The 13331-nt window shown below is 43.7% G+C and overlaps 1 protein-coding gene and 1 long non-coding RNA gene across 2 annotated transcripts in view; one reads left to right on the plus strand and one right to left on the minus strand.

Annotated features, from left to right (window-relative positions):
• Positions 1-1337: 1337 nt before the first annotated feature.
• LOC6593364 lies at positions 1338-2406 on the plus strand. Its single transcript, XM_002019245.2, has 3 exons — positions 1338-1894; positions 1959-1993; positions 2185-2406. Exons 1-3 carry the CDS (start codon positions 1368-1370, stop codon positions 2223-2225), a joined length of 603 nt encoding a protein of 200 aa, XP_002019281.2. The 5' UTR covers positions 1338-1367; the 3' UTR covers positions 2226-2406.
• Positions 2407-10822: 8416 nt separating this feature from the next.
• LOC113565815 overlaps positions 10823-13331 on the minus strand; it is a 178048-nt gene continuing 175539 nt past the window's right edge. The window contains exon 4 of the long non-coding RNA XR_003408815.1: positions 10823-10864. This is a non-coding gene — a long non-coding RNA (uncharacterized LOC113565815). The remainder of the gene's footprint in view (positions 10865-13331) is intronic.

Raw genomic sequence — 13331 nt, forward strand, 5'->3', positions numbered from 1 at the left:
GAAAATTGTTGGCCTAATGGTTTGTCTCTCTGTCTGTCTGTCTGTCTTTCTCTTCCTCCCCCACCCTGACAGGTGGGAGCTTTGTGGCGGTTCACGCCCACCATAGCCGGGAAATTTCCCTGCCAAAATGAAAGACATTAACGAGTGAGAAAGAGAGAGGGACAGGGAGAGACGAAGAGAACCAGCGAAATGGGCAAAAGGCGGGCGACACATTAAAATACATTTTTAATGTTGATGTGCCACAGAGTACATGCCACGCCCCCACCACATCCAGTGATAAAATTTTCTTCATTTTGTATTTGTTTTCCTTCATTTTGCCGCCGTATTTATTATTTATACATGTGTCTGCGTCTCTCTCTCTCTCTGTTTTGACTTGTGCTCGAATCCCCAGCCCATCCCACATCCCACGTCCCACGTCCTCCTACAACAGAACTGACACAACGTCCGTTCCGTTAGAAATGTAATCAAAATAATTACTTTTATTGCGATTTCTGGCCCGTATGCTAATCAACAGGATTCTACGTTCGGATTCGGATTCGGTTTCGGGGTAGGGAATGGTCTGTCAAGCATATTTCTGTTTTTTGGTCTTTGAATTATTGTTATGGCTTTCATTTTAATGGGTTTTAATTTCCTAGTTGGAATGTCTCTCTTTTTTCTATTATTATGCAAATAGATACAGATACGCGTACGCGTATGAATTTTTACAAGCCCATTCTTCATACCATAATGGGATTCTGCCATCGACCTTTTCCAACACTCAATTTATGTATCGATGGGCAGCACAGTTTGCGGCCAAATTGGCCATTTTATAGCTAGTTTTGCCACTTTTTAAGTTCGATTGACTGCAAAATATATTATAAAAGTGCTTTTAGGTGGAAATCGGGCTATGTAAAATATATATTTCTTCTTTGAATTAAATAAAAATTCGATATTTGTATCGATAGTCTGTTATATTACCTTCTCAAATTTGCGTCACTTTGCTAATATTGAACTTTGTCCTTTGACAACCGCCAAGGAATCTACAATAAACTGGTACAGTGGCATCAGTAAAAGCTGTAAAAGCTCTATAATAATTACTATTTTATCAAAATTGACAAAATCATGCAAATTTTCTTTTTTAAAACATTAAAATATCTTTTAAAATATTTCTGTATATTATTTCTTTGGGTAATTCAGTTATTTTTTCACGTTTTGCCATAAAAAGAGCTGTTTTTTTCTGTTAAAACTGACAGATATTTCCCAAAAGTCATGTATCGATAGTTTCCGACAAGACAGTAATCTCTGTCATTTCTATCGGGTTGGCAGCACTCTTTCTTTCTACAAGTCATTCTAGGCAGAAAAATTAAGTTCATTTCTACTGCAAAATTATGCAATTTGTTACGAACCATCCTTTTGGACCGAATGGACCCTACTATGGGCGTCCCTGTCTACGTGATCGCTTCCCCAGCCTGCTGGACGAGGTCGGGGAGTGGGGCGGCAGCCTGGTGGAGCATCTGGGCAGCGCCAACATCGAGAACATGGGCGCCCGCCACAAGAAGGGACGCAAGCACGACAAGGACCAGGAGTTGCGTGACGCCAACGAGAACCTATTGACCGGTTCTCCACGCATCAGCAGGACGCTGCGCACCAGAGCGCGCAGCATGCGGCGTGCCCACGACACGTTCGCGCCACGGATGACGCGCGAGCCGCCGGTCTGGGCCGAGCCGCTGGAGACTCAGCGGCCGCGTCGGCGCAGTCGCTCGGTCAACGTGCAGCCCACGGCTGAGCGACAGGCGGGCGAGCCCCCGTACATGGGGAAATGCGATCATTGCCGTCGCCATGGCACCGATGATGCTGCGAGCGATTTCAATGCCCGCACCATGGCCATGCGCATCTTTGATCATCGCATTCTCAGGTGAGTGTGGGTCCCAGTTTGCTCGCGACCTTCGACCTTTAACCCCAAGAGATGTTCCTTCCAGCAACCAGCACCAGTTGATGCACTGCAACCATTTCGGTACGTTTATCCCTGAGGTTCAGCAGTGAGAAGAAAACGCAGCATACGTAGAGCTTGCCACATCTGCTTCCAATTACACGACACACTTGCCACAACAAGGGGGAGGGGGACCTTGGAGGAATTCACGCACGCACACACACACGCACAAATCAACGCAGACATTTATTTTCATGTACTTTCATGACTCTCAGTGCTGGATGTCGACGGCCAGCGGAATATAAGGAATGGATAGGCCCGCCCTTCCAACCGCCCGCCCGCCCGAAGTGCAGTGGCCTGGCGCCTCAAGGGAGATATCTGCAGGCCCCTGGAATGAGGAAGTAACTGCAGAGAGAACGCGAAATAACACCAAGAAACACATGAGAATTGATAATTATAATATATTTAGTGTAATAAACTGTGGATTTCGAGGCTTACTACTATACTACTTACTTACTATATCTATGCTATTTTTGAGATTTGTGCCCCCCAATTAGGCAACTAAGCAGAAAAGTCACTTCATCAGCTCTGAGACCCTTCTGCAGGGTCATTGCAGATCTGCTGAACCCCCAGTCACTCTTATAGCACTCACATCTACCGAATCTTATCTTACGCGTTTCCGTTTCTATCTCATTTCCCTGCTGGCGCCCATCCCCAGCTAAATCCTGCACATCCTGCCGCCCTGCCGTCCTGCCCATCGTATTCGCTTGTTCACTTTGCCATACGCTTTGCATATTTGAGGGCGCAACAGGAAATGAATGAACACGCCCCAGCGACTGGAAACGAAACGAAAAGTGGCGAAAAAATAACATCCACCCGCAGGAGCAGCAGGAGCAGGCGGAGCAGTGGGAAATGTTGGAAAAGCAACAAACAGACTTGTGGCACAGTTTTCCCATGTACTTTTCACGCATAGTCCTGGCCCCCCCCTGGCCACCCCTGCCCACCCTTCCACAGTCAACACAAATTGCTCTTGTAATATCAATTGAAAGCAGGGCGCCAAAAACATACGCCTGGAATTATGCAAATGATTTTGTTTGCTGGATTTTTATTTACTCAGAAAAAAAAGAGGAAAGAATTAAGCAAAAGAAAAGGCAAAATATGAGTGGTTTAATTTGGGGGTTTGTACTTTAAAGAAAGTACAGTCCAACTCTCATTGGCTGCAGGTACAGTCCTGCAGGTGCTCACTCTTATGCGCTTCCAAGGGGGGTGGCTACAGCAGTGCGAAAAACCACAAAATCAACTTTCATTTTACTGGAATAATTTTTTTTCTTAATATCTGCCCCTCTGCCGCTCTGCCTCCGCTCTCCTTCTCTTTCGTTTGTCTTTTCCTTTGGCAGATTTCCTTTGAACTTTGTACTTTGTTGTATTGTTGCCATATCCGGATATATTTATGAACATTGTTTGTATATATTCGAGACAGCAGCAGACCAAAAATACGATATACATATACGATATATATTTTCAACTTTTGCCGCCTCAAGTTTATGCTTTATGCAAAAGCATTCCTGCCACCCCCTCCTGCCTCCACGACGAAAAAATTGAGCGCGCCAAAAGTTTTTGTTACCTTTAAACAAATTGTCCCTTTTTTTGTTGTGTGTGTGTGTGTGTGTGTGAGAGGGAGGAAGCAACAACAAGGACACATTACGAAAATCCGGCCAAGCAGGATGTGCGCACTTTTGGGCCTCCTTCTAGGTGTGCGAGTGAGTGCGTGCGGGGGTGTGCGGGGGTGTGTGTGTGTGTGGGAGTGGATTCTGTTTGCCATATTTCCGTTGATATTTCTCCTCGAAAACTTGGCCAAGTTTCTTCCTTTATTCTTAAAAGTTGTTTCTAGACCAAAAACGAAACCGTTTAGGCCTCGTGTGGAGGATTCGCCCTAAAAAATGATCAGGGGTATGATGGAATTTGTGTTTCTTTTGAAGAAAGGAATATTACTGAAGGCTACAGAAATATCCTTTGGTTAAAAAGAAGAAAAGGTTTTTCATTGGATTATTTTTTGGGAATATCATCTGTTTTCAATCTGTTTTTGGGCAAGGAAGTAGTTAGGATATTTTTTAATTGTGCTTAAGGATATTTTTTAAGTAAGAAAAACTCTTTTTTAGTATTGAAATTTAAGAAAAAATTTGACAATAAATATGTTTGCAGTTTTAACAGTATTTTTGTTGAGATTTTGGCTCTGATTCTGAGAGAAATGTCCATAACCTTCTCCCATAAATTTCTCTTCCATGGTGCAACCCTCAGGAATTAGTGTATACGCCTGTGCACTTCTTGTTTCCATTCTTTTCCCGGCTCATAATTCTTGTTAAAAAGTTGGCATATTAAATAAATATTTCAAATATTCCCCCGCAGCAAAAAACTCTCTGGAAGAGGGGAGGAGAGGGGTACGTGCTGCAGCCACGTACATAATTATGCTTTGATCTTGGGCTTTGAGCTTATTGATGTTTCATAGGGAGCCCGGCCCGAGTCCCCTCCCGTTGGGTCCTTTGGTCCTTTTGGTTTCTGCCGCTTGACCGAGTTTTTCCTTTGGCCCGCTCTCTGCCATAACCAAATCAAGTAGCCGACGTGTGTGGCGGCTGAGGATGTGGGTCCTTTCGTTCAGCCATTATTAAAAATGCAATGCTATTAATTTAAAATAGCATCCAGCAGCCAGCAGCAGCATCCGTCAGTTGAAGGGCGCGAAAGGAGTACTTGGGGGAGTGGCAAGGGGAGTTGGGATGGTTGCCGTGGCTACCTTCGTCCTTTTGGATTAAGACTACAATTAAATTCACATAAAACAAAATATCCTGCGGTGCTTTTTATGTGTGCGCTTGTAATATAAATCCTTTTGGCTAATGGGGGCCACGAAAACACCCACACACACTCACACACACACAGCATTCGGAAAAGCTCCAAGTGCTCACAGCAGGAGGTCCTGCACTGTAAAAAAAACACAGAGAGGGAGAGGGAGAGGGATTGGGAGGGAGTGGAAAACTGGGCAAGCAAAATGAACTGAAAACATTGCAAGGACAAAGAGTGGTAGGGAAAGTCATGGGGTTGAGAGAGACAGAGAGACAGGGAGAGAGCGAGAGAGTGGCAGGGATCAGCGAGGCGCTCTGAGAGGGTCTGAGAGGTTTAAGAGAGACGGGCACGAGCCGGGGGTAGAGCCGGCTTCAGTGCAGGGGCTTAAGAGTGGGGTCTCTGAGAGGGCTCGGAGGGTGGTGGGGCAAAGACCGTAGACACCAAACGTGGGCTAAGCAGCGCGCTCGTGTGGAGCTTCTAATGAACAAAATTCTGGGTCTGCGTTTGTGCATGCGAATGAGCATCCAGCATACAACATTCAAGCATCCAGGAGCAGCACGAAACAGATACACAGGACACACACACGCAGGCACAGACACAGATACAGATACAGGTAGAGGTACAGATACAGGTACAGGTACAGTAGGGGCGACCCCATTCTGGTACAGTAAAATATGCATCCTTCGTGTGTGATTAAGCGTAAATCCGCTTTTATGTCTTTGGCATTACGCAACAGCCACTAGAAGAGAAAGAGAGCGAGAGAGAGAGAAAGCGAAAGGTCGAGAGCGGACTACATAAAGAGAAATGGTTTAAAATTAAGTGCAATTTTTTTTTGTTTTTGTGTGTGCCTCAAGGTTACTAAATTTATGTCGGTGGGGGGGCTCCAACCAGTGGGGCAGGCTGTTTCCAGATGATTTGCCAGCATTAAAGCAGGTGAAACGAGAAAACCTCGAAAAGGCGGCTGCCACGCCCAGAGAAAAAAGTCAGCGAAATATATGTAGTTTGATATTTATCATAATTTGATATATATGAAATAAGTTCATATTTCAATTTAAATTTAAATTGAAAATAATCATAATTAAATATTTTAATACTTAGATTAAATATATTCAAAGTCCAAGTCTATTATTTATTTTTTTCTTGCCCCTTACTGCTCTCTGAAAGGCTTGATAAGCCTTTTTCTTCGAAATATTGAACGAGGAATGGTGGGAAATATTTGTTTTATTTCTTTTAAGAACAATGCCACTTTGGTCGAACCAACATTTGTACTAATTTATATAAATTGGTAGGTAAAACCGCGCCATGTGCTCCATTATACTCCCTTTTTGGCCATGATAGGCACAGTGCCATTCACATACAAGCCGAAAAGGTTGCTGAAGATCTAAGATTCGAATCAAGCATTAAAATAGAAAATATATAGATGTACCTCTGGCTACAATCATAGTGCCACCAGGCACCCGTTCTCTCCAATGCACAGTTCCCCTTCAAGTTTTGATCGTTGTCCCTGTCGTAGGTGGTGAATTTCCGGTCTTTGTTATCCCTCATCGAATCACCCGCATCTCCAGTGTAGGAGCCCAGCCTTGTCGTACGATATGACTCGTTCTCACTTTTGTAGCGTGTGTTCCCCTCGAAAGAAGTCCCCTGTGATGTTCCCAAATCCCCTCTGGTACGCTGCCCAGTCTTGAAAGAAGTTGAGTTCTCCAGCCAGGACCCGCAGTCTTTGCATTGCAGGAAACTTGAAAGAGGTCTAGGAAGTCTTACTGCACAGTATGTATGCCATGGAATTTGGGATCGTTAGGACATTCGCTGTACTCATTCGCAGAATACAATCGTTGAACATTGGGATTGTCTCTGAAAGTAGGTTTCTTCTTAAATCAGTCTCGATTTCCGTCTTATGAATGCACTCGAAACTTTACCACTCCAGCATCGGCTAATCCCCTGATAATATTTCATTTAAATATGTATGTTTTTTTTCGTAATGCTGTTTTTCTCTGAGTGTATAAAAGCTTACTTTATGTTGACAATTTCTGAAAATTTGATGTATGTTTCTTTCGAAATATTATACCAAATGAAAGGTTATCCCCGCACCAATCAATACCCCATCATGGCCTTTGCTTTGGAGCAGCAAACCTGCACCGGTAATCCCCTGTACCCAGTGATCCCCTGGCTTACTGGCCCTGCCTCCATCCACACATAGAATGATAATAACCTTTTAATAATAATTTCCATTATCAGACGATTTCCAGTGCACTCTCAGACGGGGGAGGGGGGGACAGAGGACTGGTTGACTGAGGGACAGAGGGACAGACAGTCGAAAGCGAGTGTCCGATTCAGTGGCAATTCTGTTTAATGTGCATTTAAGTAAATAATTGAAATTTATTGCAGCTTGTGCAGGAGGGCTCTGCAGCACATACTCGTAGATATACTCGTATGTAGGTACTACTTATGCGATTATATATGAAATGATTGAAGAAGTCGAGTGCATAAAACTATAATTGGAAGCAATTTCCAAGAGCCAGAACTCTGGATGGATATCTGGATGGATGTTGTGTTTATTCGTTGACTCGTGGAAAATACAAAGAAAAGCCGAACAGCACAAAAACACAAAGGAAACGTCACGAGAAGAAGAGTTTCTTCCGCCCGAAAGGTTTCCCTTTCCTTTCCTTTTCTCTGTTTATTTAGTTTTTTTTTTTTTTGGTCAGGTCTCATTAAGGTCACGTGACTCCCAATCTTGGGGGGGGGGGGAAAGTGCAGCCATGCATGCGGTTGCCAAAATGTTCGGGGCATCAAATGCAGCATTCGTTCGCTTCGGGATTTTTTTGGCCTCGTCCACGTCCAAGGAAACGAGAGCCAGGCTCTTAGCACTCGACGCATGTTTCACGCACATTTGAACACAGACGACATTCCCCTGCCCCTGGCCCTGCCACTGCCACTGCCCCTGCCCCTGCCCCTGACTCGGGCAATTATCATGCGCCTAAATCAGCATCCAACCCTCCCCCATCCGTGTCCTTGGCATGTTCAAAGCAAGTTTTTCCCAGGCAGCAGCAGCAAAAAGAAAATAAAGAAAAACTTAACAGAGGGAAATTACGCACACGAATTGCGCTGGACAATAAAAAACGAGAGAGAGAGCCAAAGGAATGGCGAATAAATTATGAACAACGCTGGAAGGGTGGTGGGGGGAGCAACGGGCGGGGGCCACAGTGGGGCATGGCCATGGCTTATCATCTACTTGCGCGTCTAATTTGTTGGAAAATTAGTTTGTGTGTTTTGTGCGTGTAATTTTCATGCAAGCCCCCGTCCCGTGCTTTCGGATCTGCACTTGATTTTGATTGAAATACCCACAGAGAGAAGAGAGCGTAAAAAAGGGCAGCACAGTGTTGCTCGCGAGGGGGAAGCGAAGGGAAGGCGGGGGGTGTGCCAGCCAATTTTGGTTAACATTTATGACAATGCCTTCAAAGGGTCCGCCTTTTTCGTGGTGGCTAGAACTTAATGGGCTGCCGCAATGGGGGAATGTGGCCAAGGACTGCTAGTTGCTTGACATTCGGTTTATCGATGGGGTGTACGAAGAGGGGGGGGAACAATGCTGTACACACATACGAGTTTATGGCCGAATCTTAAGGTTTACTATGGTATGTAAAGGGCCTTCTAGGAGGACTGCTTCCTCTAATCGTATTATAATTCTAATAATAATTATAGAATCAACATTAATTTCGGATTTTAAAGCAAAGAAAAAAAAAATGTACACAACACAATCTTAAAAAAAAACTAAAAAAAGTTTTAAATCCAATAATACAAATTAAAATTAAAAATTAACTTCTGATTTGTCTTATTATCTATTTTTATTATTAAATTCTGAAGGCTTATTAGTCTCAACCAGATACAGCTTAATTGTAAAAAAATAATCAGAATAACAGGGATTATTAAAATTAATACCTGCCATTTTTTTAAATATATTTTTAAAATTTTAATAATTGCCAATGACTTTTATTCTTTATTATTATTCTACAATTTGAAAACAAGTTCTTAAAATATTTATTTAAAATTCAACAGAATGATCTAAGAGGACCTCCACCCTAGAAACCTGGACAGAGAATTGAACCAAATAATATCCACCTCAAAAAACAAAAAAATACAATACAAAATTTAATAAAAAAATATACACATACATCTACTAATTAAATCAAAATTGAAGAAAAAGATACGAGTTCCATTCCTGTTCCAGAAAACCCCTTGAAAAAACTGTTTTTGTTTTTTTTTTTATCTCTGTGATCTCTGCTATAGAGACTAAAATATGCCAAAAAAATCAACTCAAACCTGAAGATCTCATATCAAAAAGCCTCACAAGTGGAGTATCTCTACCGTCCATTCTTACTCCTTAACCTTTTCTAATATCGCCATATTTTTTGGGGCCGTCTTTAAGCTTCAATCTCGGCTTGTTGAATGAGCATCTGCTACCAGATTCTCACACTCGGCCAGGGCCCTCCACTCCACTTGAAATTCCTCTTCGGATGTGCCAGCAGATTCCACTTCTTGTTTGTCGTCTGCTCTTTAGGGATTTTTGCTTTTAAGTAAACATTCGCACGTTTTGCGTTAAATTATTTTCGTTTAAGTGCTGCTGCTTCTGCTGCTGGCCTTTTATTTTCTGCGGTCCCTGCCTTGATTGTGGCCGATGGCTGAGGGCTGATGGCTGAGGGCTGCTGCGTCTGCGCAGAGAGCTCTCTGTGTGTCTGTCTGTCGGTTTTTTAGTATCTCCCTCCCAGTGGAGAGGATACCCCTTTGATTATGAGGGCGTCACTGATGTGCGCGCAGCTGGGGCCCAGGGTCTTGTTATTTCATCAGGCCAGCAATCAAATGAACGAAGAAAGAAGCAATAAAGGAGGCTTGAATCGGGCCCCTAGGCGACTGTTGAATGCCCTCAAGGCCTGAAGCCCTCAAGGACTTGGTCGAAGGATTGGTTCGATTGCAGAAAGATAGTAGGGGAAATATTGTTTAAATATTCCCTGGAATGGTTCCACTCTTTGGATGGTTCTTGAGCTTGTCAAAGAATAAATTATCCCTCCTTCAAGGTCAAAAGTATGCACTCTCCTTGCGAAAGAGTATCGCAAACAAAAATCAGAACGCAACTGAAGTTCTGCGAAGACCGAAGACGACACAGGAAACTGGTTTAATTGGTTGAGAACCGAAACGAGGCGTGGACGGGTTGTTCCTCTTTTTCGCTTTGGGGGGCGGAGGGGGACAGAGACTGTTGCACTTGCCCCTGCATTGTCTGTGGCGTCCACCCACCCACGCCCCTCCTCTGTCTGGATAAATCACAAAAATCGCAACTCATCGAACTGTGAGGCAAAAAGTTCAATTCAATTCAATTAGCAGCATATTTTGTGCTGGCAAGATACAAAAGCCATGAGATACAGATACAATGCCACTCAGATAGCGGCAATTTATGAGGCCCATGGCATTGTCAGCATGTGGTTCCAACCCCCAACCCTCCTTGTGGCATGTTTTGACACTGCTGCAGGCCGAGAGAAAAGCGAGAGACGCAGAGACACAGGGAGATACAAAGAGGAAGAGAGAGAGAGAGAGAGAGAGCAAAAAGGGGAGCACCCGCTGTTCACACTCGATGGCATGCGATCTTCAGATGCCTCTGCTGTGAATGAGTGTGGGGCTTGGGGGCTTGGGGCATGGGGCATGGGGCAGGGTCGCATGTGGCGCGCGTTGCGTGGCGTCGAAATGATTTAAAAGTTGGCGTGTGTAAAGATTGTGTGTTGTGCAACAAGCGACTCACCAGGCTGCCCCCGGCCCAGCCCAGCCCTGCCCCAGAGACCAGCATCGCAAAAGTATCTGATAGATAGATAGATACGAGTACTCTTACAATGTATGCTGGCAATCGTTAAAGGAGCTTCATGGGGGAGATCTTGTTAGCCCAATTAATTAGTTGATTAATTGATTTCCTCTATAAATAATGTATCAAAATATTTCAGGGGGGGATTTTTCGAAGGTGGAATTCGAATCGATTAAATCGTTTATCTTTTAACCAAATGAAGCTTAAATTTTGTGTATATTGAACAGATGAGCACATACCTGACTAATCCTCAATAGATTCTTAGTTTTCGCAAGTTTATTCTGAAAGATATTAAAGAAAGGAATAAAAAATTATTATGAATATTTTTTAACATTTACATTATATTCTTAAGGAATATTTTAGGCTATTTCGAGCCCAAAAATGGTACTTCAAATATTATTAAATATTTTTAAAGTCTATTCTTAAGGATTTCTTCCGTGTAGTGCAGATATCAGATGCTCAAAAGCAGCGGGTATCCATTCCAGATCTATATTTTTGGAAAAAACTGACTGAAAAGCACCTCCATAATTGCATTGTCGCACGTATCCAATCCCTATGCAATTTCTTTCTTTTGGTTCAAAATTCCTCTTCCAGCAGGTGCAACCATTACACCTCCCTCTATACGTCAGACCTCTGCCCGGATCAAAGTTAATATTTTTCAAGCAAGTTCCTGTCCCCCCATTCACTGGTTGCCCCCCATTCCTTTGTTGCAACTCAATGACCCATTGAAAAGCTGTTTGCCGTCTCTTGTTTTGATGGAAAGTTCTCTTCCCCCATGTTTTTGAGGCGGTTGGGGGCGTGACAGGTTGCGTTAAATGACAAATTACAAGTATTTACATGCAAAACACAACAAGATGCTGGCCCGGGATCGGTACACCCTGGCTGGCTGGCAGCCTGCCTGCGTAATCGATGAGTGCGGCGCGTGCCGTGTGGCCACAGAGGAGTCGCTCTTGAAAAGCAACCAAGGTGGGGCATGGGGCATGGGGCACACAAAGCAAGCCACACGTTGACAGAGAGCCCCACGAAAGACAATCAAGATGCTGCCAGGGGGAGTGGATGGTGGCGGGAGTGGCTGGGAAAAGAAAATGAAGCGACGAGGCGTAATTGAGCGTAAGAAGTCAGGCAAGGACTAGTGCCTAGCGCCACCTGTCGGTGGTTCAGTCTATGTGTTTGTATGTGTGTGTGTGTGTGACATATACTTGAAATTGATTGCATTAATGATATGTTGTTGCTGCTGGTGCTGCTGCAGTGAAAGCCTCTCAATGATTGCCAAGTTTTGTCGGCGGCTCTCACACAAGTTGATTAAAAGTCTCGAGTGAGTCGTGGATGCAGCAGCAGCAGCAGTAGAAGAAGGAGCACGAACGGAACGCTCCTCGAATGGAAAGCAATTAGCAATTGACACTTGGGTGGCAGCTTAGAGGAGCAGCAGGAGCAGCAGCACCAGGAGCAGCGGCAGAGAGCGAAGAAAATGCCGAAGAAGCAAACAAACGCAATTAATGAAAGTGGCAGTGGCAGTGGCAGTGGCAGACAGAGACAGAGAGATAGAAATAAGTAGAGACGGCGAGTGTGAAATGCTCTTAAGCAGGTACAGTAGGTGACAAAAGCTTCAATTTGAGCTTCAAGCTGTAAAGGAGGCCAAGATAAATCGAAGGATATTTTACAACCGAACGGGTATATTGGAGGATATTGCCGTTTATATGTGTGTGTGCGTGTGTGTGTGTGTGTGTCAACAAACTTGTGTTGTGTGGAAAAGAGAGCTGACAGTAGGTACAGCAGGTGACAAAAGTGTTTCATTAGAGCGCTCTATAATTAAACATTTCTGAATGATAGAAAATACAATTTTTTGAAGCGATAATTAGTTGGTAAATCAAAGAAGTTCCTAAAAGTTCATTAGAATCGGATGGAGGCGGTGCCAAAAAGCTTTTATTTTACACATTTTTCACACAGAAAAGGTACAGTTTGTGACAAAGGCTTTTCTTTAGAGGTTTTTACAGTAGCTAGATTCGGATAAATCGAATAAAAAGAATCGGAAATACCAAGCATTACTCTACCAATAACATTCCGGCAATAGAAAAGTACAGTAGGTGACAAAAGTGTGCTATTTGGGCTATCCATAGCTAAAACGTTTACTTAACTTAAAGAATATCGGTTTTAGAGATGATATTTAGTTGGATAATCAAGGAAATACTTTAATTATCGCTTCAAAAGAATGAAATACTGAAAAACTGATATTTTTCTCGGTACAGTAGGTGCCAAAACGTGGTTTTTATGTTGTTTTTCAATCTTAGGTACTCCCAAGGTTAGTTCCAGGAAAAGTATGGATTTAAATACAAGAAAATTCATAGTAAGGCCAACCCATGCTGCCCACAACATTTCAACTAGATGTCTTCATGGCATTAATCCAGTTACAGATCTCCTTGCAGCCCAATAACCTGTCCCATCCAGCACCCCTCCAGAGAATGCCCTGCAGTGTAACTATGGATTCTTGTCGCAGCGTCAGAATCTTTGCGGCTGACTGCACAAGGCACCAAGCCACCAAGCCACCAAGCCAGCCTCCCCTTCGACCATGCCGCAAGGACGGACTCCACTCCATTGGCTATCGGGCCACGCAACGCTGCCTACTTGGGGGCGCACTGACCGACACAACATATTCCCAAGGAGTGTACAGATATACCTATAAATATGTATATATTTCTCATGCAATTTAATTTGATTAATGAGGCGCAAGACCCCAGATAGCAGCAGCTG

The sequence above is a fragment of the Drosophila persimilis genome, unplaced genomic scaffold (genome assembly GCF_003286085.1).
Source record: "Drosophila persimilis strain 14011-0111.01,24,50 unplaced genomic scaffold, DperRS2 tig00000191-arrow-pilon, whole genome shotgun sequence".
In the NCBI taxonomy this organism is placed as follows: Eukaryota; Metazoa; Arthropoda; class Insecta; order Diptera; family Drosophilidae; genus Drosophila; species Drosophila persimilis.